The sequence below is a fragment of the Muscardinus avellanarius genome, assembly GCF_963383645.1.
Source record: "Muscardinus avellanarius genome assembly, chromosome: 18".
Lineage (NCBI taxonomy): Eukaryota > Metazoa > Chordata > Mammalia > Rodentia > Gliridae > Muscardinus > Muscardinus avellanarius.
Window position 1 is genome coordinate 6,519,418 of NC_137804.1, and position 23,598 is coordinate 6,543,015.

Below are 23,598 nucleotides of genomic sequence, written 5' to 3' on the forward strand. Positions count from 1 at the left end.
CTGGCTCAAATATTCCAAAGCAGTATGTTCCGCCTTCCCAAATGGAGGCGACCAGGGCCCTGCGTCTGGGATGACTCCAGTATGCTCTTATGGTTCTTCTACTCCACTGGTGTCTACGAAACTCCAGCACAGGGCCACCAGAGGTGATGCTTCACTTTCAAAACCTCAATTTATTCTGTGAAGTTGTCCTACTTGGAGAGGCCACACACCACAACCTGTTCTGCTGTAAGTGGTGATCCCTTTCTGGTGGCAGTCACTGAACTGCTTGTAGAATGCTGGGAAGATACCGAGGCCAGGCCCCACAGGCTCCACTGGACTCCCACTCCCATGAAGGAGACCTTGGTGTGCACACCGAGAGGGGGGCGCACAGCCATTGTGCTTTAATTTTTTAATATAAGGCTTTCAGTGATCACTACTTGATACAAGGTCTTTTATCTATCTTTATTTCTATTATGTCTTCTAGTGGTTATTTGTATATGAAAAGCTACCTATTTCTGTATCTTAATTTTGTCAGTTACTATATCTTCTTGCAATTTTCCAGTTGAGTCTCTGGATTTTCCCAATCATATGACTCAAAGATCATACCATGTCCAAACACAGTTCTATCTGTCCCTTCTTGTTATCTATACTTATGACCTTCTCTCTTATCCAACAAGTCTGGACAGTAACTCCAGCACAACACTGAACGCTAAAGGTGAGAGCACACATTCTCAGCCACTAACAGGACTCTTGGTTCTGTTTGCTACTGTGTCACTTAATTTTTTTAAGTAAAGGTGACCTGTATTTTCTTTTTCTTTTCTTTCTTTCTTTTTTTTTTGTGGTGCTGGGGATTGAGCCCAGGGACATTTTATTTCCGAGCTACACCCCCAGACCTATTTTTTATTCTTTATTTTGAAAAAGAGTCTCACTAAGTTGCAGAGGGCCTCACTAAGTAACTGAGGCTGGCTGAAAACCTTTGATCCTCCTGTCTCAATCTCCCAAGTACTGTGATTGCAAGCATGCACCACTATATCTAGCCTGTATTTTTGCATTTCATTAATTTATGCTTTTACTGAAATATCTATACATTCACATGCAAGTGTAAAAACTGTTCCAAGGAGACTCTATGTATCTTTACCTAGTTTCCCACACTGGTTCAAATACTTGGGTCTATTTAATCCACTATGTCAATCTCTGCCTTTAATTGGTATTTTTAGACCATTTACAGTTAATGTAATTATTGACGTTAGAATGTAAGCCAAACATTTCTTAATTTTTTCTTTGTTCTTTTTTATTATTTCCATTTTCTTTTTCATGCCTTACTGTGCTTTACTTGAACATTTTTAAAAATTCATTTTGATTTATCTGCAATGTTTTTGAATGTATCAGTTATATATTTTGGGGTGGTTGCTCTAAGTATTACCTTATATGTACATAACTTACCACATAATAATTTAAAAATAGGGCCAAGAATTTAGCTTAAAGGTAGAATGCCCCATCCCAAGTACCGCAAAAAAAAAAAAGGAGCCCATCACCCCTTGCCCCCCACAGTAAGAGCAGAAGTCCAGGCTCCCAGGGACTAATATCTAGTTGTTGGGGGGTAGGCATTCACAACGCTTTATATTTTTTAAAGAATGTATTTTCCCCTCAAATAATTACCTGCCACACGCCAATACTGGATGAAGGTTCTGAGAATGGACGTTTGAAGACCCTGCACATTTTTAAGGCATCAGAGTTGATTTCTGTGAAGTTGTTTAACACAGCAAAGGCAGCTGCTAACGGGTAGACACAGGAGAAAAGGCTCACGTAACCGAACTGCAGGAATAACTCCAAGTAATCATCGAAGGTGCCCTGTGTGTGCAAACGAGAGGAGAGCAGCGCTTCAGCATCAGAGAGCAGGGACGCCGCCTGCAACTCCATCTACGTTGTTGGTCTCTATTTAAAAAAAAAAAAAAAACTCAAGAGTTTCCCTACATTCTTTTCTTTCCAACCACAGAATTGATATAAATTCAAGGGCAATTTTACATTAAGTTGCTGAAATGAAGAATGGAAAAAGATTTAGTTGTTCATTCCTTTGTGTCAGATCACTGAAACACTGTATTTTTCCTAAAACAAACAACAGCAAGGCTAAACAAGTTTTTTCTTAACCAACCAGAAAATAATAACAATCTGGAATCACTGTTGGAGACGTGACCCTCACATCTTGGGTGCCTGAGAATGTCAGTCTGACCTTCCATTAAGAAACTAGCAGTGAGCTGGACAGGGGTGCTGTGCCTGTAATCTCAGTACTTGGGAGGCTGAGACAGGAGGATTGCAGGCTCAAGACCAGCCTCAGAAACTTGGTGGAATCCTCAGCAGCCAAAGAAGACTCCGTTTTGAAATAAAAATAAATCAATAAAAATGGCTGGGGGTTCGCTCAGAAGGAGAATGTCCCTGGGCTCGATCCCCAGCACCACAAAAACAAAATGAACCAAAGAGCTAGCAGCGGTGATGGCAGAGACACGGCCAGTGGGAATCGGCTGAGCACGCCCTCCGAAACAGCGACAATGACAGTAATAGGGCCTGTCTGAGGGAAGCCCTGCAGGGGTGCAGAGACTTCAGCCTCCTGACCAGCCGCAGCCAGGAGGGGTCCCCATTTCCACTCAGGAGGGCGGCTAGCTTTCCCTCCGGCTGTCCCCATCTTGCCGCTACCTGCTGGCTTCTAGAATGGAAAACAGCATAGGATGAAGGGCACGGGCCCCAGAGGAAGGGTAGGGAAGGAGTGGCGTTCCGGAGAGGAGTCTAACCGCAGGCTGCAGCAGCCCAGGCAGCAGTGAGTCAAGAAAAGCGGCTGGAGTAATATGGACACTGTTCAACGGAGGGTAAACCCGAGGTGAAACGGATCAATGCCTGGAATAACACATCTCCAGAGTGAGCAGAGGAGACCCAGGGCGGCTAAGCAGACTGAGACCGAGTCAGGAACTGGACCTTCCCACAGAGAAAAGCCCAGGCCCAGACGGCTTCACCGGTGAATGCTCTCGAAACCTCAAGAAGAACTCATAATAATCCTTGCCAAACTCCCAAAACGAAGAGGGACCCTTCCCAACTTGCTCTATGAGGCCAGTGTGAACACTGGTCCAGAACCAAACACATCACAAGAAAGTATAAACAGGCAACTCTTGTGAACAGACGTAAAAATCTTCCACAAAACACTACCAAGCTGGATTTAGCAGCATATTACACATATCTTGCAGCCGGGCGGGGCCGGGCCCTGAGTGGGCATTCCATGGCTGTCTCCGAGGCTGAGCGGAGACCAGCAGCAAGTGCCTGCCGGGACCTCGGCTGGAAGCAGCGGGCAGCGTCTCAAGGCCGCCGCCGCACTTGGCTCCGGAAAGCATTTCTTCGTGTTGCAGCATCTCGACACGGTTTTAAATCTGCCTAGGGATAAACACCGCTTTACTGCCCTGAGAGTGAAGAAATCGTAAGTTGGGAAAGGGTAAGAACCCTGGCAATGGAGCCGTTTTTACCATAATTCATTCTGAAGAAATCCTGATGGCCTGTGCTCAGCATTTGGAACGACACTATTCCAGCTCCTAAAGGTCACGCCGCCACAGAGATGTGTGTAGTTCCTCTGCGCTGCGTCCCCGGGCGGCCTCTGGGGCGGCCTTACTAGAACAGGCACAGGGATCCCTCCCAGGCCACAGCCAGCCTCACATCCTGGGCTCCCGCCTCGAGGAGGACTCGAGCAGCGCGCACACACAGTGTTAGTGTTTTTATATTCGAAGTGCTTTTGAACCAACGGTTTAGCAAACAAGGGATATAACCCAAGAGCAAGAAGGAAACGTGCAAGTTTAAAAGGAAGCCAGAACCGCGCATGTCAAGTAAGGACCCGTGACTAAGGCATTCTCTATCCCGTTGGCCGGACGTCAGCAAAGACGGAGAGAAGCAGTTGTAGGGACCTCTGTGAGAACTGCAAGAACGCTAAGTTTCCAGGGATACCGCGGCAAGTGCATAGAAACATAACTCATTTTACATGTCTAATGGAACGTCTGAAGGCAAAGTCCCAGCTCACTCGCCGTGCGGGCGGTGGATGCCGTGGCGGGAGCGTTCTTTGGGCACATTCGGCCTCCTGCACTACGTAGTTGTGTGTGGTCCAGGGCTTCCAAGAGAGGGCAGCCGTGGACAGTGCAGACCCACGCAGTCCTGGCTGCTGGCACAGGGACAGGTGGGGTTAGGACGCGGCATTTCTCTCTCATCTATTTATCCTGCATTTCCTGGGTATTGTACAGTGAGTGGGCAAGTAGTACCTCTATAAGAATGTTTTTAAATTTCTCAGCCAAATTCCTTTTTCCCATAGCGTGGCAACATTCTTCTAGACTCACATACAACAGTCAGGATGCACTTACATAAGGTGCAGGTGTGAATCCTCCTCAGCGGGGGTCCGTGCACAGAGTGGGACCCTCCAGAACGAACCGCCTCCCTCTCCACACAGGTGCAGAGAGCGGCAGAGCAAGTACCCATGGCCGCCACCCCACTGGAGAGGAATCGGGGAGCTCGGGGAGAGGGGACCCTGCTGGCAAGGTGGAGGGGTGCTGGCCAGGAGCTGGAGCCCTTCACGTCACGCCAGAGAGCTTGCGCTGCACAGGGGACTGTGGAGGGAAGGCAGGCTCGGGGACCTCGAGAACCTCGTTCCCAATCGGTCACCAGATGAAAGGACCGACGGCAGAGCCGCAGTACCCACTTCCTCAGCGTCAACAGGGCTGGGGTGCTACCACACGTGCATGGGGAGCCCGGGAGACAGCGCCTCCTCCACAGAGGCCTCGCCTCGCACGCTGAGATGCCAGAAGAGGAAGAGCTGGATTCTGGCAGCGCCCCTCACTGGCAGGCAGGTGAGCGAGCCGACCCGCACAGGCGAGGGCCGCACAAGCGAGGGGCAGTGCTACTGTGCCCCACTGCGGCCTGTTTCTCAATCGCAGAGGAAAGGAAGAGCCGAGGGCAGATCCTGACTGAGCACTAGGGCGATAACAGGGAGTAGGGCAGGACACGGCGAGGAGGAGCAAGCTCGCTCCTAACTCCGGGGCCGCCCGCAGGGCTCAGAGGGCAAGCCGGGCCAGGGAAGGCTGGGATGGGGCCTCAGGGGGCAGATGATGAGCAGGACAGACTGCCTGCCCTGCCGGGCAGGTTTCCTAAGACAGCAAGGAGCGAGAAACAGCTGCCCACACGCGCACAGGTCAGGAGAGGATTCTGCCCGACCTGGCCCAGATGGAGGCTGCCATCCCAGGAGGGCGTGCCTGGCAGTGCGAGGCTGCGCGCAGTGCATGGACTCCTGGCCTTGCAGCCACCCGGGTTCTCTGCGTTTTACCTACAGACATGGCGGCGCCCTTCTAGTTTATACTTTGAATATTTTCTCCCCAAATACAGAAATGATAGAAAATGCTAGTGTGTATACATATATGACATCCTGTGGGGCAGGAGGCCAAGCAGAGGACCCAGAGGAGCAAAACCTGCGGCTGGATGCGGGCCCTGCCCTGTGGAGGGGCCCGAGGAGCCGCAGCTGCAGGGCAGGCTCTAGAGCTGTGTGCCGGCCACCCACGGGGCCTGGAGCCAGACCACAGGACCCCGTGTCACCAGAAGGCGGCCACTCTGGGCTGCGAGCACTCGCGCTCGGACTAGGGACTCGGAGCCCAGACAACTAAGGCCGGGACAGGTGAGCAGGGGAGGAGGCTCACGACGAACACAAGACAAGTCTTGGGTGCGTGAGGAAAGCCATGAAACCAGCCAAGAAACTCAAGGCCCAGAAGAGGAGCTCCATCCAGATGAAGAAGACGACTCTGGAAGTTTAGCAAAGGCCCTTGCTGGCAAGCCGCCAGGGACCTGCACCAAGCAGGAAGCGGGGCGCAGCTGCAATCCCAGCCCCCGGAGGCTGAGACAAGAGGATGGCAGGTTCAAGGACAGCCTCAGCCACGCAGGGAGACCCGCAGCAACTGTAACGTTTGGGTTCAGAATGCCCCCCCAGCCCTCCTGGAACCAAGGCAGCCATGCTGGAAGGGGAGTCTGTGGGGTCTCTCCTCCCCGCTCTCTCTTGCTGCTGGGTCCATGCTGCCAGGGTGGAGCTCACACCCTCTCTCCCTCTGCCGGAGAGCCATAGACCCCGCCTCACTCGGGCGGAACCTGGAATCTCCAAAGAACTTGAGCAACTAAAGCGGCCTTCCTCTATGTCGTGTGTCAGGTGGGCGGAGACAACCACTTAGCCAGACTGTTTCAAAACAGAAAACAGAGAGGGCTGAAGGCAGAGCGCCCGGTTCATGCCTAGTACTCACCCTCAAAAAGAGGAAGGCACAGGTGTAAGAAACAAACGACCCCGAAACACACCCCAGGGACAGAGATGGGGGCAGTCAGGGCTCGGTGCAGCTTGTGAACACGGGGCTAGGTTGTTATGAGCTAGATTTGTCAATTACAAGCAACCAGACCTCTGATAATCTGCCTAGAGTTGCTACAAATAACTCTGAAATTCTCTATCTCAAATGAATTATTTTATACTTATTTAAAGTAATTTAAACTACGAGTGCCTCATCACATGGGCATTAGGTTTTTCAGCAACGGGCCTCAATCTTTTGCTTGAGCGATCATTCTGGACGAGTTCAAAATGTCAAGAGCGAGCGGAGCCGCTGCTTCTCCAGGGACCACTCTGCCTGCTCTGCATCCTCAGAGCAGCTCCCACCCCGCAAAGGCCAAGGAGTTCTCCAGACTCGCCCTCTGAAATGTTCTGATTCAAGAACATTTCAATGTAAAGTTTCTCTGTGTGTGTGCAAGTGTGTGTATAAGTGTGTGTGTGTGTGTATGTTCCCCCACATTCACCTTTGATAATGCTTAATTTGGCAATATTCCCACTTACCAAGTAGGTCCCCATCTCCTTTTCCAGGATGACCTGTTCGTATAAAGAGGCGTCGACGTCCGCCTTCAAGGCCTGCAGCCTCCTCTTCACCCGCACGCCGTGCTTCCTCTGGAGCCAGTACGGAACCAGAGACTCCGCTATTTGGTTAAGGACCTGGGAGGTGATCAGGAGCGTGGCCAGGCTCTAGAGAGAAGCAAAACCACGTTTGGCAAGCAGCTTAATCAGGCCGTGGCCTAATTACCATCATGCAGCTCATGAAATGGGATCCTGGACAGCGCTGCCATGTTGGAACAACTAATATTAGAAAAGCCAGAAATTACGGCCGGGTGTGGTGGCACGCGCCTGTAATCCCAGTACTCGGGAGACCCCGGCAAGAGGATCACAAGTTCACGGCCAGCCTCTGCAACTTAGGGACACTCCGCTTCTAAATAATAAATATAGCTGGGCGCGGTGGCGCACACCTGTCATCCCAGCATTCGGGAGGCTGAGACCAGAGGACTGCGGTTTGTGAACAGCCTCAGCTACTTACTGAGGCCCTCCGAAACTTAGCGAGACCCTGTCAAAATTAAAAATTAAAAAATAGAATTGGGGGTGTGGCTCAGAGGTTGAATGCTCCTGGATTCCATCCCCAGATGCACCCTAAATAAATAAATAAATATAGGGCTGCTTAGAATGTCCCTGGGTTCAACCCCCAGTACCAAAAAAAGAAAGAAAGAAAAAGCTAAGCCTTAGAAGTGTTTCTAAGTTATGGTTTTTCACAGAAAAGATTTAGATTATAATACAAATAAATTAAGATATAAATAAAATTATAAGAAATAAACCGGTCAGGGGTCAGTAGGAAAATTCTGTAACTTGAAATTCTATTCTTTGCCATCTCATCCTGACCCCGACTTAAGAATCTAAACGATGTTGCCAGCTTTGAAACAAAAATAAAAGTTTGACTAAACCACTGACCTGGCGCAAGAGCTTCATGTCCTTTAGGACGAAGGCGATGTAGAAGAGGGAGGCGAAGCAATTGAGGAAGTTGAACTGCCAAGAAGAAAAAATAAACAAGACGACCACGTTAAACGCCGCCTCGCGGGACCTCATGAGCAGTGTAGATGAGGCGCTTGAAGACAGGATGAGGGACTTCTGCTCCCGGTGCGACCGCGCGGACCTGAGCCCTGCTTCAGGAAACACAATCATGGAGGGAAGAGACAACCAGAGGCAGCTACGAACGGGGCTGGAGGGGCCCCAGGACCCCGGCACGCCGCGGCACCTGCGCGAGGCGCGCTGCCCAGCACAGCTCAGGCTAAGGCCGGCAGCTTGCTGCGCCCCCACAGGCCCGCACAGGGAGGGGCTTCGGGCTGCGCTCTCCTCCGCAGGCCCAAGGCTCTGGTCCCATGGGGGGATCCGCAGCCGCCAGGCAACCCTGGCAAGACAGACTTTCCAAGTAGCTGGGCGTGGTGGTGCCCGCCTGGAATCCTAGTACTTGGGAGGCCGAGACAGGAGGATGGAAGGTTCAAGACCAACCTTAGCAACTCAGGGAGGCCCTCTGCAACACGGCCCAAGATCCCTCCCTCACGTGGACACAGGGTGGCAAGTGGCCATCACAACCAGACCAGAGATGTCAGTGTCTCCGCCCTGCCAGCCACAGGAGTGGCCAGGCCGCACAGCTTCTCCAGAGGCTCCTGCTCAAGAGCCTGCAGCACCCGCCCAAAGGTTCCTCTCCCCTCAAGACAGAGCTGCGGTGTGTGCCAGAGAGCGCCTGGGGCCAGGGAGGACCCCAGGGTCACTCCAGAAGGCAGAGCAAGATCCATATGGCCCCGGGGTAGGATGCTAAGGCAGAGCAGATGACCAGAAGCAATGGCTGGCAGGGCTGAGGACGCTGTCCCCATGAGGTCAGAGATGAGGGCAGGACCTAGCCAGTGCCAGCGGCCAGAGCAGACCCTCGGGTGGAGCCTGGTACGTGGCAGACACCTGGCCACTGCCAAAGTAACAAAGGCTCACACGACTGAATTCTTAACCACAAATGGAGCATGCTCAGCTCTGAAGGCAAAAGCCCCTTCTGTTTCCAAATGACCTTTTTGAAGTCTCGTGTTCCTCTGCTTCGTGGCTGGGCGCCCTTGCTGGCTCGCCGCGTTCGAGATGCGGCTCCCTTCACAGGTGAAGGGAAGCGTGCGGAGCCTCTTTAAAGGCTCGAGCTCCGTGCCCTCTCACACGCCAGCTGCTGGGTCCTCCCTGTGCCACATCTACCTCCTCCACCACCTGGCTCCATCCCGACTCCCAGAACTCTCCTGAGACTGGGTTCTGAGCTTTCAAGGGCTGAAAAACCAGACTGACCAACATCTTCGAGTGATTTCTGTGGCTGGAACGGGCTCTTCCCGAGTGTGGAGGAGGACTGCAGGAAGGCCGTTCCCCTCGTCGCCGAGGCTGCCACACACCTCTCCTGATCCTCTGCCTGGTGAGCACTTCCAAGGGGATGTCTGTCACTTATAACAGGGATGGGAAGAGGCGAGCTTTTGCACCAACAGCAGAGACCCTTCAGGACACCTTCCCTCCGCCTCCTTCCTCCCGCCCTGCAAGACGCGCTGGGAACCTGGGCTCCGGAGGACTTTTTCAACAGTATCTTTCTAAATGATTAAACGGCTCATCACTAAGACACTGCAGGTACCTGGAGGGTCTTCTGAACAGTGAAACATTCAGAGACGTCACTAAAAAGAAAGGAATACCAACGTGTCTAGAGAGTGGTCTGTTTTTAGTAACTGGAAATGGGCTACAATGGTAATTGCTGTATTTAAAGTCTCAAGCCATGTGCCCTTTGTAATGAGAGTACTAAACATGTACGCGCTCATATTTGTTAATAAATCCTTGCTTACTTATACAAAGAAACGATCTGGTCTCTCAAATAGAGGCAACTCTTCATACTTTTATTCCCACATATTAGACAGTTTGCAGCAGTTTAGTAATTCATAGGCTTGCATGTAAAAACTCTACTTACCACCAAAACTTTCAGAATTAGATGATTCTGGTATGCAGACTCCAATCTATGATTCTCTGAAATGTTATAAAGGACAGGTAAGCTGGTTATTTTTTTTTGTTTGCTTGTTTTTCTTTTCATAATAACAGGGATTAAACACAGGGGCATTCTACCTCTGAGCTACACCCTCAACCCCATGACTGAAATCCCAGTGCTTAGGAGGCTGAAACAGGAGAATTGCAGGTTTGAAGCAATTTAGTGAAATCCCGTTTCAAAATAAAAAAAAATAAATAAAATAGGGCTGGTGGTATAGCTCAATCTCTAGCACCACACAAAACTAATGATGGTGATGGTAGTAATCATACAGAGCATCTTTGTGGTCTATGAAGCTAAGGTCTATATTTCCTTCTAGGGTATAATATAACATATTTGTTTCAAGGAATAACTAGATTAAGGAGTGAATGGTCTGCTAAGGCCATATTTAAACTATAACCACGTTTCTGATTTCCATAGCTAAACCTCTGCTGGGTTCCATGGCAGCCCTCGGTGCTCAAACTAAGTGGACGAGTCAGTTGGGATCCTAGCCATGGCTCATTCAGCCTAGTATCCTAAAGGTAATCTCAATGCACTGTATCTTCATCATGAAACATTAAAAAATTGGAAAAATTAAGTCTGTATTAGCCCAACTCCACAGTGTGTCACTGGAACCTAGTTAGGTCTATCTTTTTTCAATAAAATGCTGAAATGACTTCTATTTCGGGGTGCTCTGAGGAGGTGAAAGGCAAAACTGTGACCCCCCCTCCAGAACACGGTCAGCACTGCCAGCCAAGGAGGGCCGTGACCCCCCCCCCCCCAATACAGACATCATCACAGCAGGCTCACGGAGCTCTGGACTTTCCCCCGCGTCTCCGTAATGTGCCCAGAGAGCATCGACCTTCTCTGCACGGCAGCAGCTGTGTGAGTCCTGGGACCTGGGCAACGGGTCCTACCAGCAAATGGGGGGAATTCAGAGCCCCCAGGCTTACCCCAGGAGGTTAAAAACTCGGCCGCGAACCGGTAGAGGCGGTTCATGACCTCGATGACGACGGCGTAGATGATGCTGGGCACGTACAGCAAGAAGCTGGTCCACTCAGACCCGCTGCTCTCGTGCAGGCCCAGCGCCCACGCCTCCAGGTCAAAGTAAACCATCATGACGTACAGAGAGAGGTAGAGGCTGAGGCACACGAACGGCAGCGAGACCAGGTAAATGCGCAGCTGTCTCTTGTAGCTGGAGTAGACGGGCTCCTCCCTGCCGGTGACGGAGTTGACACCCAGCGCCCCGTGAAACCCCGGCCGGGGCTCCTCGAACTGCCTCTTCATCAGCAGCGTCCCCCACCGGTAGGTCATGCTGGCGCAGCCCCGCTTCCACACCTCCAGGATCACGGTGGACCAGATCAGGTTGAAGGAGGCGAAGACCACGTACTTGTCGTAGTCCTCCCACACGAACAGGTAGTAGGGCAACCCGATGACGGCCATGGGGACCAAGGCAAAGGTGAAGTACTCCAGGAACCCAAAGTACAGGGCGATCGTTTCCCCGAAGTAGCTGCGAATGCTGTCTGCGATGGGAGGAACGAGAGCTTAGCGCCCGCCCACCGCGAGGCCTCTGCTCCTCACTCTAGTTAAGAGGACCGTCTACTGGCCTCCTTTCCCATCAGCCACCGTGGCCAGCCACACCCTCCCCAGCCCAGGGCCAGGCCTTGGACCTGTCACTAGCACACCCGAGGGCCTTGGCTCAGCTTACCCTGACCTCCTCACCTAGCTATGCAAAGAAAGGTACACCCGGGCCGTGCCCCGGCCTCCCAGGTCCCCATCGACTGCAGCCGCGGCATCAAGCCATTTCATGTGGGCTTGAGCGGCACTCTTACGCTTGAGCTGAAGACCATGTTTGTTTATTGTTCAACATAGTTGTTTGGGAAACGGAAACTCGAAAAGTATTTTAAAAAGATTCTCTTAAAATAAAAAGGGAAGGAGGCTCAGACAGGAGGAACGCAGGCTCGCGGCCAGCCTCAGAAACTTGTAAGGCCCTCCATAACTTAGCGAGACCCTATTTCAAAATAAAGAATAAGCTGGGCGTGGTGGCGCACGCTTGTAGTCCCAGCGCTTGGGAGGCTGAGACAGGAGGATCGCACAGGTTCAAAGCCAGCCCTAGCTACTTAGTGAGGCTCTCAGCAACTTCGTGAGACCCTGTTTCCAAATAAAATATTTTTAAAAAGAATAAAAAATTGGGCTGGGAGTGAAGCTTAGAGGTAGAATGCCCCTGGATTCTGTCCTCAGCACCACAATAAATAAATAAATAAATAAATAAATAGGCTGGGCGTGGTGGCGCACGCTTGTAATCCCCACGCTTGGGAGGCGGAGACAGGAGGATCGCGCAAGTTCGAAGCCAGCCGCGCTGGCGTAAGAGACCCTGTTTCAGAAATATAAAATAGGTCTGGGAGTGTAGCCCGGAGGTAGAAGGGCTTCCAGGAACCCCAGTACCACCAAAAGAAAAAAATAAAATAAATAAATAAATAAATAAATAAATAAATAACTGTCTCTTAAGGGAAAATGATAGTAACATTTGGAAGCCTAACAGCTTAAATATACTTCTCATGCTTCAAAAATATAAACAAACCTAAATATTCAGCTGGGCGTGGTGGCGCACACTTGTAATCCCCTCGCTTGGGAGGCTGAGACAGGAGGATCGCACGGGTTCAAAGCCAGCCTCAGATACTTAGTGAGGCTCTCAGCAACTTAGTGAGACCCTGTTTCCAAATAAAAACAATATAAAAAAAAGGCCTGAGGGTATAGCCCAGAGGTAGAACGCCTCTGGATTCCACCCCCAGTACCACCAAAAAAAAAAAAAAACCTAAATATTCAAATATTTATATTGACATCTCTTTCCATAAAGTAATATTCAACACATACCAATTAATAATTATTCTGATAAGTATATTCAGAAAAAATGGGCAGGTCTAGTAAAATATGCCAAGATATTCATGCACTGTGCTCAGGCCTGCTAGTCTGGCCCACTTTAAGTAATTCGCTCTACAGAAATAGAAATTTTCAAATACAAAACATTCACATACTAAATTGTTACACAATTGTTTCACTCTGACTCATGGAGGCCACTTGGAGTGCCTGTGTGGCCGTGACACTTACTGAAGCCTGTGGTCTGGTCAACTTGGAATGGCACCAGGGACTGGGCAGGAGTGGACGGTCACTGACCCACCCCGATCCCCCACTGTCCCCACAAGGAGGAGAGCTGAGTGCGGCCCTGGGCGGGGCCCTTCCCCAGAGGACCCCTCTCTGTGAGAGGCAGCCGACACCCACCGATGGGCTGGTACTTGAGAGGGAACCGAGTGTACCACGCGTCCTCCAGCTTCTTCAGGGCCTCACTGTCATGCAGCGGGAACAGCTGCGTCACGACGCCAGACGTGAGCAGTCTTCTCACTGCGGAGGGAAAGGCACCGGACGACATCAGGCGGGCAGAGCCTGTCCACGGTGCGCTGCAGCAATGCTGTAGGACACCCCGAGGAGTGGGTACCGCGCGCATGGGCCAGTGTCCCGCCCCTGCCCCAGGGCTGGGCCCTCTCTGGTTTTTCAAGTCGCAAATGTCTTTGCTATTTTCTTTGACGGTGAAAGCTGTGTAAGTTGACGTAAAATTCTAACTATTCAAAAGTCTGCAAATTAGAATACAAAAGGCCCCTATTTTTTTCTTCCTCCTCTCAAGTTACTATAAATACCAATTTAATGTACAACCAGACTTTGAAATACACATTCATAAATACACACTTTCAACATAACAATGGAATCGCTTTAGAAACATCACATTGCTCTGCAATCTTCTTGTGCGGTATTACCTAATCTCTCAACACCAAGTAAATACAACCTGAAGGTCCTTCAAGTCACAATGGTCCCTTGTGTGAAGTGCTATAATTCAGTCCTCTGCTGAAACATCTTTGTTTCCCCTTTTGCTACTATGAATAGCAAAATGCTAGAATTCTTTATTAGATGTACTTAGAAGTGAAATTTCGAGTTCCAGGGGCATATCTATTTTAAATCTGGACACAGATTACAAAATTGCCCTTAGAAATTTTTGCCAACATGTCCTCCGAGCACAGAGAAGGTAGGAGGGTGCTCGGTGCCCGTCAGCCTGGTTGACAGGGGTGTTTCCAATCAACGTCACTGCCCCAACCTAACCATAAAGGCCGATCCACAAACAGGAAAATCACAATCAAATTATGAACGGGCTCCTCCCCTTGGCAGCCGCTTGCCTGGTATGGTTTTAACAGCACGCATGCACCTGAAAAGACAAAGGGATTCGCCACAGACAGTGTCTGTGGACAGCTTTCAATGAGAACAGACTGAATTCATCTGTCACAATTTCTTAGAGCAACTCCCAGGGCAGGGAAGGTCCTCGGGCCTCGGGAAGTGTGTCCATGAACGCAGAGCACTGATGCACCTCTCCTGCCGCTTCAGGGACATGGGAGTTCCTAACGGTCTCTTACTAAAGAATATGGCTGCTGCTAAGATGGGATTTGCACCAGGAAGAATTTAAAAAAAAAAAAATAGGGCTGGGGGTATAGCTCGGAAGTAGATGTCCTCTGGGTTCCATCTCCAGTCTTACCAAAAAAAAAAAAAAAAAACCAAAATCAGCAGCCAGGCTAAGAAAACATGGATGGGCCACACTCACTTCTAGCACCTCTGGGCTACACTCCCAGACCTTTTTTTTTTTTTTTTAATTTGAAAACAGGGTCTCTTAAGCCAGCACGCTGGCTTCTAACCTACGCGATCCTCCCAAGCACGGGGCTTACAAACGTGCACCCCTGCGCCTGGCTTTCTTTATAACATGCGTATCCTAACGTGTTTCTGTGGACTTTTTCTGGCTAACAGGAGTTAAAATCAATCGCCTGGCACGGTGTGAATTCTTCTGTACTTGTGCGCAGGCTGGAGCTGATTCACTTTTCTCATTACCAGGCCTTTCAGTGACTACACCAAGCCATTTAACTTTGAGCTGACTTATGACACCTAAATTATTATTTTACTATTTCAAAGCTCTCTTATAAAAGATAATCCCCTCTACTACAGGAGATCTTCCAGGCGGGCATAAAAACCAGCTTTTATGTTCCTAAAAATAGGACTGTGGCCTGGGTGCTGGAGAGGCCATAAAGCTGCAAGTCCCAAATTACCGGGCTTCTTTTCGCCATCAGTGCCAAGCTAGGTTCTGGTTTCAGTTTCTAAAAATAGAAGCTTGCCTTGTTTTTTAAGCCTTCGACCTTTTCATGCCAGCTGAGATGCAGTTATGAGGAACCTTGGAAGGAAAGCATAGTGCCGCGGGGGTCTGTTTAGAGACAGCAGCTCCAGCCAGACTCTTTCCTTCAGGGTGCCGAAGGAGCGCCTGCCACATCCCTTGGGGAGACAAACTCAAACCACAGCCCCACCAGGAAAGCGCCATCAATCAAGAGACTGTCTGTCTCTGGACAATCCAGCTATTGTACACTGAGCAATTCACCACACAAGTCAAGATCTGATTTAAGGGAGATTACCAGTAACCTGGTTTCCATACAGTCGGACCCACTGAACAATGCTAACAATACTGCTTCTGTCTTTGGTTTCCGTGATGTGTTCACTTCACAAGGAAAAGCCTAGTTCTCTCAGGACACACGGCAGTCACCTGCAGCAGGAGGGCAGGTCCCAAGTCCTGCACTGCGATGAAGCAGGGGTCGTGGGGCACTCACAGGACCGCGGGCCGCAGCCCCGCACAGGGAAGCTGCCCGTCACGCTACAGCTGATGCTAGCACCAGCTGTGAGCAGACCACCTCTGTCTGGACAAAACAAAACTGATCCTCTTGGGGAGACCTGTGTTTCCAAAACATATTTTTATATTCCCGTATTTCTATTTTGTTTTTATCCCTGCTTGGTTTAATACCACAAATATATGTGTGTCAAAACACTGTGCATGTGTGTGTTTGTTTTGTAATCAAACAAATATGTATATGTTAAATGTTATATATATATATTTAATGGCTGAATCCTCTTAAAAGCATTCCCATACATGATATTTACTTGAAATATCTTCTATTATCCTTATAATGATTATTAAAGATTTTAGAAGATAGATCACTCCCACCTATTCATTTTTTATACAGAAGATGTTGGAAAGAAGCTACTACAATGTTCTAGAAGAATAACGAAATCATATTAAACATATAAAATGTGTCCAATCCTATACTAGTCTACTTTTCCGTTGCTGTAACAAATGACCCGAGGCAGGCTGACTTTGCAAGCAGAAAGTTATTTCCACAATGGATGACAGGCTCACGGGAGATAGGGCCAGGTCACATCACCAAACGGGGAGGCTGGGGCTGCACAACCCGTGATCTCAGAGCCTACTCCAGGCCCACCTCCCACATCATCACGCTGGGGACCGAGCCCATAACGCAGGGGTACAAACTCAAACCCTGGACAAGCCAGGGGAGCGCCCATCGATCGAAGTATGACATCTGAGAGACGTCTGGGACAGCTTCGGCCCGCTCCGCGTCACCTTCCTTAGGGCACCGGTGATAATGAAGAGGGCCCTGGGGCCTTGACTCCTCTTTCTAAAGAAAATCTTTAGGTTATTCTCACGTGCACAAAGTCACTCTCGCGCACGCATGTCAACAGAAAAAGGCCGTGCGAGGCGAGGGGAGACCTCTGCTCGCAGAGGCCACACGGAGAGTGTGGAGACGGCACTTGACGACCAGGACATGGGCAGAGCCGGGTCTCGCTGTGCAGCGTGCACAGCCTGTCATTGGTGCCGCCCGTCCTTGGTGCCACCCGTCCTTGGGTGAATGGGAAACGACCCTACTGTGCACGTCTCCCAGGACCATCAAACCACCTCAAATCAGGTTTCCAACAGCACACAGGGCCTCCTGGAGCAGGGCCACCTCCACAGCCCACAGAGAGGAGGAGCGAGAGAGAGAGGGCCGAGACAGGAGGATCGCGGTCACGGTCAGCCTCAACTACTCAGTGAGGCCCTCCGCAACTCTGTGAGAACCGGCTTCAAAATAAAGAATAAAAAATAGGGCAGGGGGTGTAGCTCGGAGGGCGAATGCCCCTGGGTTCCATCCCCACTACTGCAAAAAAAAAAAAAAAAAAAAAAAGCACAGCAGAGCGCCAGGGCACAAAGCAAGGGAAGACCACGAACCCTCATGAAGGGGGGACCTAGTGCTCAGGGCACATCTCTAACCTCGAACGCTGAAACGCCAAGAGCTCAGGAGCTGAAGGAGAGGCCTCACCAAAGCAATGGGAGGGGAAAACAAAACGACAAGTGCAAAGTCAGAATAAAGCTTCAAAGGAGGGAAACGCAGCACGGTCTGCGGGCTGCAGACGGGGAGGCCGCGTCGCTCCCACCGAGGGAGCCGCCACTCGCTGGGCACAGAGCACACCTCAAGCAGGAGAAGCCCAGGGGCCGCGCACTGTCCCCGATGGAGGCAAACCCGAAAGGTACGACGCAGTCGGCTCTTCCATCCTGCAAACCGCTCTTCTGATTAAAATGAAACTGTGCAAAACCAAAAAGTCGCGCACTGCCGATGTGCACTCGGGTGCGGTGCCGTCAGTCCCCTTCAGCGCACGTCCACGGCCAGGGAGCCTGGAGGAGAGACAGGAAGAGCACACCAGCGGGGCGCTGGTCCCCTTCACGCTCCGCCATCTTCCACCAGCGTGCCACGTTCGCTCGGTTTAACTGAGCAATGGATACGTGTGCACGGCGACTGTTCCGCTAACTACACTGTGAGACCTGGGTAAACAAGAAGCGGCCAACCAGACAGAACAAGCCCAACAGCACACAGGGCAGCGCAAGGGGCAGCGCCAAAGATGCGCTCAGGAAAAAACGCGTTCTTCTTGTAAAGCTGTGTAAGTTTTTAAGCAAGAGGAACAACTTAAAGCCTTTGAGTTTCCTGTTTATGTCTGTTAATAAAAAAAAAAAAAAAAAAAAGCAGTTGACAGGGTGTGGTGGCGCACGCCTGTAATCCCAGCATTCGGGAGGCCGAGACAGGAGGATTGCGGTTCGCGGACAGCCTCAGCTACTTAGTGAGGCCCTCTGCAACTCAGTGAGACCCGGTTTCAAAATAAAGAATAAAAAAATAGGGCAGGGGGTGTAGCTCGGAGGTTGAATGCCCCTGGGTTCATCCCCAGGACCACACACACAAAAAAGCAGTTGAATTAGAATGCACATTCATGAAAGGGGTTCGAATAAAGACTTACATAAGGATTTTCCGGGATACAGCTTCGCCTGGGGGTAACCAGGGATCATATTTTCATCTCTGGCTCTAAGATTTTCAAGTTCATGTTTGATAATGAATTGACACTCTGCCATTGTGAGAAAATCATCATTGTTATCTAAAAAAAAAGAAAGAAACCCCCCAAATTTCTAGTTAATATCTCAGTAATACTAAAAATAACTAATAACACTTCAATTACTTCATACAATGACAATTAACATAAGGATTAACCAAAGTATAAAACTACTAAATTAAATAGAACAAAAAAGCTCTTTAGATATTTTATAACAAGATCTGTTTACACTCTCATGATACAACTCTTCTTTAATTGCTACAGCAACAGGGGCACAAACATTTACACAGCTCACACTTGCTCAACCTCATTTACTACCAGCGAGCAGGACACAATATGTTTTTGAATTCTAACAGCATTTTGAACCAGGAATGGGGCTGTGGAATTTGCCCAAAGGGAAAAAAAACTTCCTCCTTCAAACATTCAAGCCCATTTCATTCTGTTCTGGAGTCAAATATGAAGAAGAGAACAGAATCAAATAAAAAAAAAAGTAATAACAATAATGTCACACTGTGTGTGGCGGGGGGGGGGGTGCTGGGGATTGAAGCCAGGGGCATTCCTGTCTCTGAGCTATACCCTTTGTCCTATTTTTTTCCTTGTTTGGAAATAGTGAAATAGTGTCTCCCTGAATATATAAAAGCCTCGTTGAGTGGCTGCGTCTGGCTGCAGCGTGCGGTCCTCCTGCCTCAGCCTCCAGAGTACTGGGATTACAGCCTGCGTCACCGCTTCAGCAGAGTGTCACGTTTTGACAGGTGGATCTTCTTAAATGGTATAAATTTCTCCTGGCTCATCAAGTCACTAAACAATAAAAATCCAGAATAAACTGGTCTGAAGAAGTCTAATCACGTCTTCTGGGAGGGGCGGGCTGGGCTGTGAAGCCAGAGACCCATCCCCACATGGCTTCCCCCTTCTTTCCAGAAAACACTCCCTTCTCCCAGGAGAAAGGCAGAACATAACCGGCCACCCTATCACATTGAATAGGAGCCCCAAACTGCAGGAAATGAGGTTTCTAGAGAACTGAACGACTACTGCGTCTCTTAAAAGATTTTTCTAACAGCCGGGCGTGGTGGCACACACCTGCAATCCCCGCGCTTGAGAGGCTGAGACAGGAGGATCGCACAGGTTCGAAGCCAGCCTCAGCTACTTAGTGAGGCTCTCAGCAACTTAGTGATACCCTGTTTCCAAATAAAAATATAAAAATAGGTCTGAGAGTATAGCCCGGTGGTAGAAAGCCTCTGGGTTCCATCCTCAGTACCAACAACAACAACAAAAAAAAAAAATAGAGAGAGAGACAGAGAGAGAGAGAGAAAGAGAAAGAGAGAGAGAGAGAGAGAGAGAGAGAGAGAGAGAGATTTTTCTATTAAAAAAAAAACAGTGACCATTCATCATTATGACAATTAGGATGGAATAATCTCAGTAACACGGATGTCCTTCTACCGTGTGCTCCTCTATAGCAGGGGTGGCAAGGCCTGGCCCTTGGGCTAAATCTGGCCTACAACATGTTTTTATAAATAAAGTTTTATTGGCACACAGCCTCATGCGTTCTCTTACTTACAGTCCAAGGCTGCTTTTCTGCTCTGCCACGCAGCATTGAGGAGCTGCAGCAGAGACGACAAGGACCACAGAGCCTAACACGCTGCGGCTCAGCCCTGCTGAAAACGCCTGCCGACCCGACTAGGCACCGGAACAGCTCTGTAATAAACGGGGTCTGGGGAGCAAGGACGCGGGCACTGACCGTGGAAGCCTCGGAAGCTGTGCCGCGTGCCGTAGGTGAAGGCCCGCATGGCGCCATCGCTGCACTCCTTCACCAGCCCCACGGCCTCCGCGCCCAGGAGCAGCCGGAGCCTCGAGGCACCAACCAGGTACAGGTTCTGATGCCCCAGCGTCTCCGCCTCACATTTATTCAACAGTGGTCTAAACAGCAACTGAGCACCTGCAGAAACAACAGATTCGCCATCTCAGAGCGAGAGAAGCCGGCACCGGCGAAGATGAACCCTCCTAGTGTAAGGCCTCTAGGCTGGCAGAGGGAAATGGAATCATATTAACAGCTAAATTCATCTTCCAAGTAAACTATAAAAGCAAGCTGGAGATGACAGTTCTTTGTGACTTTTTTAAAAAAATCGAATGTAAAACCTGAGAAACGTCGCAGGACGTGGCTTGTCATCTACTCAAGCGAGGGCCAGGCAGGAGACAAGCCGGCCCCGGGACTGCCTGGAATAACCCACCCTGACTAAGCGCAGAAGACGCAGTTTCCTAACGTGACACCCCATAACTAAGAGAATCGATTTGAAATAATAATCACTCTGAAATCAAAGAAGCCATAAATTAAATACAATTCCACTGGGCAATAACACACACACACACACACACACACACACACACACACACACATATATATATATATTTTTTTTTGCAGTGCTGAGGATGGAACCCAGGGGCATTCAAACTCCAAGCTACACCCCAAGCCCTATTTTATATTCTTTATTTTGAAACAGGGTCTCACTGAGTTGCAAAGGACCTAAGGAGCTGAGGTTATGGATGAACCGCAATCGTCCTGTCTCTGCCTCCCGAATCCTGGGATTACAAGCTTGTGCCACCAAGCCAGGTTTAATACCTGCGCTGGCTTAAGAGACCCTGTTTCCAAATAAAAATATAAAAAATAGGTGTCTGGGAGTGTAGCCCGGAGGTAGAAGGGTTTCCAGGAACCCCATAGAAAACATTATAACTTTGTAATGATTCTTTTCCATAAATTTCTATACTTATGAAAAACTATAGTTTTTTTCCTCTATGTTATGTTAGGTTTAATAATTTTGTTTGTTTTTGTTTTGTTTTCCTTTGTGGACCTCAGCGACTGCCCCCCACTTATTTTCTAGATCCCCAGATCCCACTGCTGTGGAGTCTTCTCCTCTTTTCTCTGCCAGGGTGGAACTATGACTTTTAGATTTTAGAAAGCTCCTTTCATTTTTAATAGTTTATTAGACCATGAAGGCAGAGGGTACAGCAGATTCCCTGCCCCGCCTGGGAGTCCCTGGGGCTCTTGTTAAGGTCACCCAGCCACTCAGAGAAGCCGCCCGCTCCCAGCATCCCTGAGGCTCACAGGCACAGCAGGAAGGCTGGACTGAGAAGCCACCAATGCTCTCCAACCAGGGAAAGTAAAAAGAAGGGAGCCAGCTGGGCGTGGTGGCGCACGCTTGTAATCCCCGCGCTTGGGAGGCAGAGACAGGAGGATCGCGCAGGTTCGAAGCCAGCCACGCGCGCTGGCTTAGGAGACCCTGTTTCCAAATAAAAATGTAAAAATAGGTCTGGGAGTGTAGCCCGGAGGTAGAAGGGCTTCCAGGAACCCCAGTGCCACAAAAAAAGAAGGAGGAGGAGGAGGAGGAAGAGGAGGAGGAGGAGGAGGAGGAGGAGGAGGAGGAGGAGGAGGAGGGAGCCAAGTCTGGAGAAATACCTCCAGGGTCAGAAGGAAATTCTTTTGTTTTTCTTTCCTCTGAGTACAAATATTTGAAAAACTTTTAAATTCCATTTTGATTCAAAATTCTAGTTTGAGGAAATCACTTTGGTTTACGGTCACTTTTCTTTCTAAAGACACAGTCTAGGTTCATCCAGCACTTACTGCAGTTTAACGTGTCGTCTGGGGTAACTTATCAAATGTTTGCTCACAGGACACCCCCTCTCCCTTCTCACCCGGACCTACCCACACCGGACTTCAAGAGAGGGCTACAGCTCGGTGTTCTCAGGCAGCCCCGGCCACGGGGAGAGGCCCTGCCCGCGTGTCCTCTCTCTGCCTTCACTAACACTGGTGTACACATATGGCTCCTGGGCACGGGCCACACACTCCTCTGTGACATCCCTCCGCAAACTCGTTTTGTTTGTTTTTGCTTGGATTCCTGGGAACTCGAGCTCAGTCTGCCCACTCTGAGACCATGTTTATCTTCCCAGGACTACTATAACTGGCATACAAAGAACACTCAGCAGGTCCTTCTCCATTCGCCTGACAAGTACTTAGGCTCCTACTATGCGCAGTAACATCTAGCACAATGAAGAAAACCACCCATGCTGCTTGGAGTCCAGTGCTGATTCAAGACCTCCCTTCAACCCCTAGCCAGATAAGAAAGAGCCAATAAATGCACATCAATAAATAAAATGTTGCAGAAATTGTGAATGCATCTTGGCCTGGCCGCTGAGCAGGACTGAGTCTGAGCAGTAACAACTCCACTTACCGCCATCTCTCTTTTTAGCGATGATTCTGCTTTTCAGCCATTCTTTCGTTTCTTCTTTAACACCCTGGGCGAGTTCTATGACCACCAAGGGCGTGAAGGAACTCTCAGAAGTATCCAAAGTTGATAAGGTCACCTTCATCTTTGGACAACTTGCTGAAAGTTGAAATAAGAAGCAAAACTGGGTTATTCCAAGCTGAGCATGGTAGGGTATGCTTGTAATCCCAGTACTTTAGGAGGCCACGACAGGAGGATCACAGGTTCAAGGACAGCCTCAGCAAGTAGTGAAGTTCTCATCAACCTAGCGAGACCCTATTTCAAAACAAGAAAAAGAAAACAGGGCTGGGGGTGTAGCTCAGAGGTAGAATGGCCCTGAGTTGAATTTCTAGCACCAAAAAAAAAAAAAAAGTAGGTTATTCTGGCAAATAAATATGCTATAGCCTGATTACATTTTTGTTAATTACACCTAATTCTGGCTCTCAAGATAAAGGCAAAATTCTGATACGGTCAGAGGAACCGAGGGGCTTGGTGTGGTGAGAGCATGAATCCTGCAGGGGTGGGTGGCACCTAACCAGGCCCCAGTTACCAAGGAGCCAGGCTTTGCCCAGTACACACTGGGGGCCACCAGCTGACCCCACAGGGCTGGCGATCAGGCAGAGCTCCAGTGTGGAGCCGCCAAAGGTCACAAAGGGGCAGCCTGGAGGGCGCGGACCGTCAGAAGCCACTGGGCAGTCTAGAAAGAGCAACACTGGCCTGGGCGGCCAGGGCAACCAAGGCAAAGGCCACAGAAGCCGAGGCCGCACTGAATGTGCAGCCAGACAAACAGAGACATGCTCGTGGGTGATGAGCAGGCAGACTGTGATCGCGCACAACTCCCCAAGCACCTCCACCTGGGCAGAACCCCTGTGATGCTTCCCGCAAAGCCACAAGTTCTAGAAGCAACACATTAAGTAAGAACTTCTGCTTCCAGGACAGCAGATCGGGGAGCTCAGACAAACACTGTTGCTGAAGACAGCTAGATGCTACACACACACACAGGCACACACATGTTTATGTGTGGGGTACTGGGGATGGAGCCAGGAACATTCTACCTTTGAGCTACACCCCCAGCCCTATTTTATTTTTATTTTGAAACAAGGTCTCACTAGGTTGATGAGAGTCTCACTGCTTGCTGGGACTGCCCTGGAATTTGTGATCCTCCTGTCTCAGCCTCC

At 49.8% G+C, this 23,598-nt stretch overlaps 1 protein-coding gene across 5 annotated transcripts in view; it reads right to left on the reverse strand.

Moving 5' to 3' along the window:
* Positions 1-22,538, reverse strand: part of ANO10 (anoctamin 10) — a gene marked incomplete at its 5' end in the record, with an annotated part of 94,028 nt that extends 71,490 nt beyond the window's left edge. Inside the window, 9 exons of one of the 5 annotated variants that reach the window (XM_080715010.1) lie at positions 1,639-1,830; positions 6,854-7,036; positions 7,808-7,882; positions 9,834-9,889; positions 10,838-11,407; positions 13,164-13,283; positions 18,078-18,212; positions 19,903-20,100; positions 22,388-22,538. In XM_080715010.1, the coding sequence (XP_080571136.1) occupies positions 1,639-1,830; positions 6,854-7,036; positions 7,808-7,882; positions 9,834-9,889; positions 10,838-11,407; positions 13,164-13,283; positions 18,078-18,212; positions 19,903-20,100; positions 22,388-22,526 (1,668 nt within the window). The remainder of the gene's footprint in view (positions 1-1,638; positions 1,831-6,853; positions 7,037-7,807; positions 7,883-9,833; positions 9,890-10,837; positions 11,408-13,163; positions 13,284-18,077; positions 18,213-19,902; positions 20,101-22,387) is intronic. The other 4 variants (XM_080715006.1, XM_080715007.1, XM_080715009.1 and 1 more) reach the window with 4 other exon arrangements.
* Positions 22,539-23,598: the final 1,060 nt, after the last annotated feature.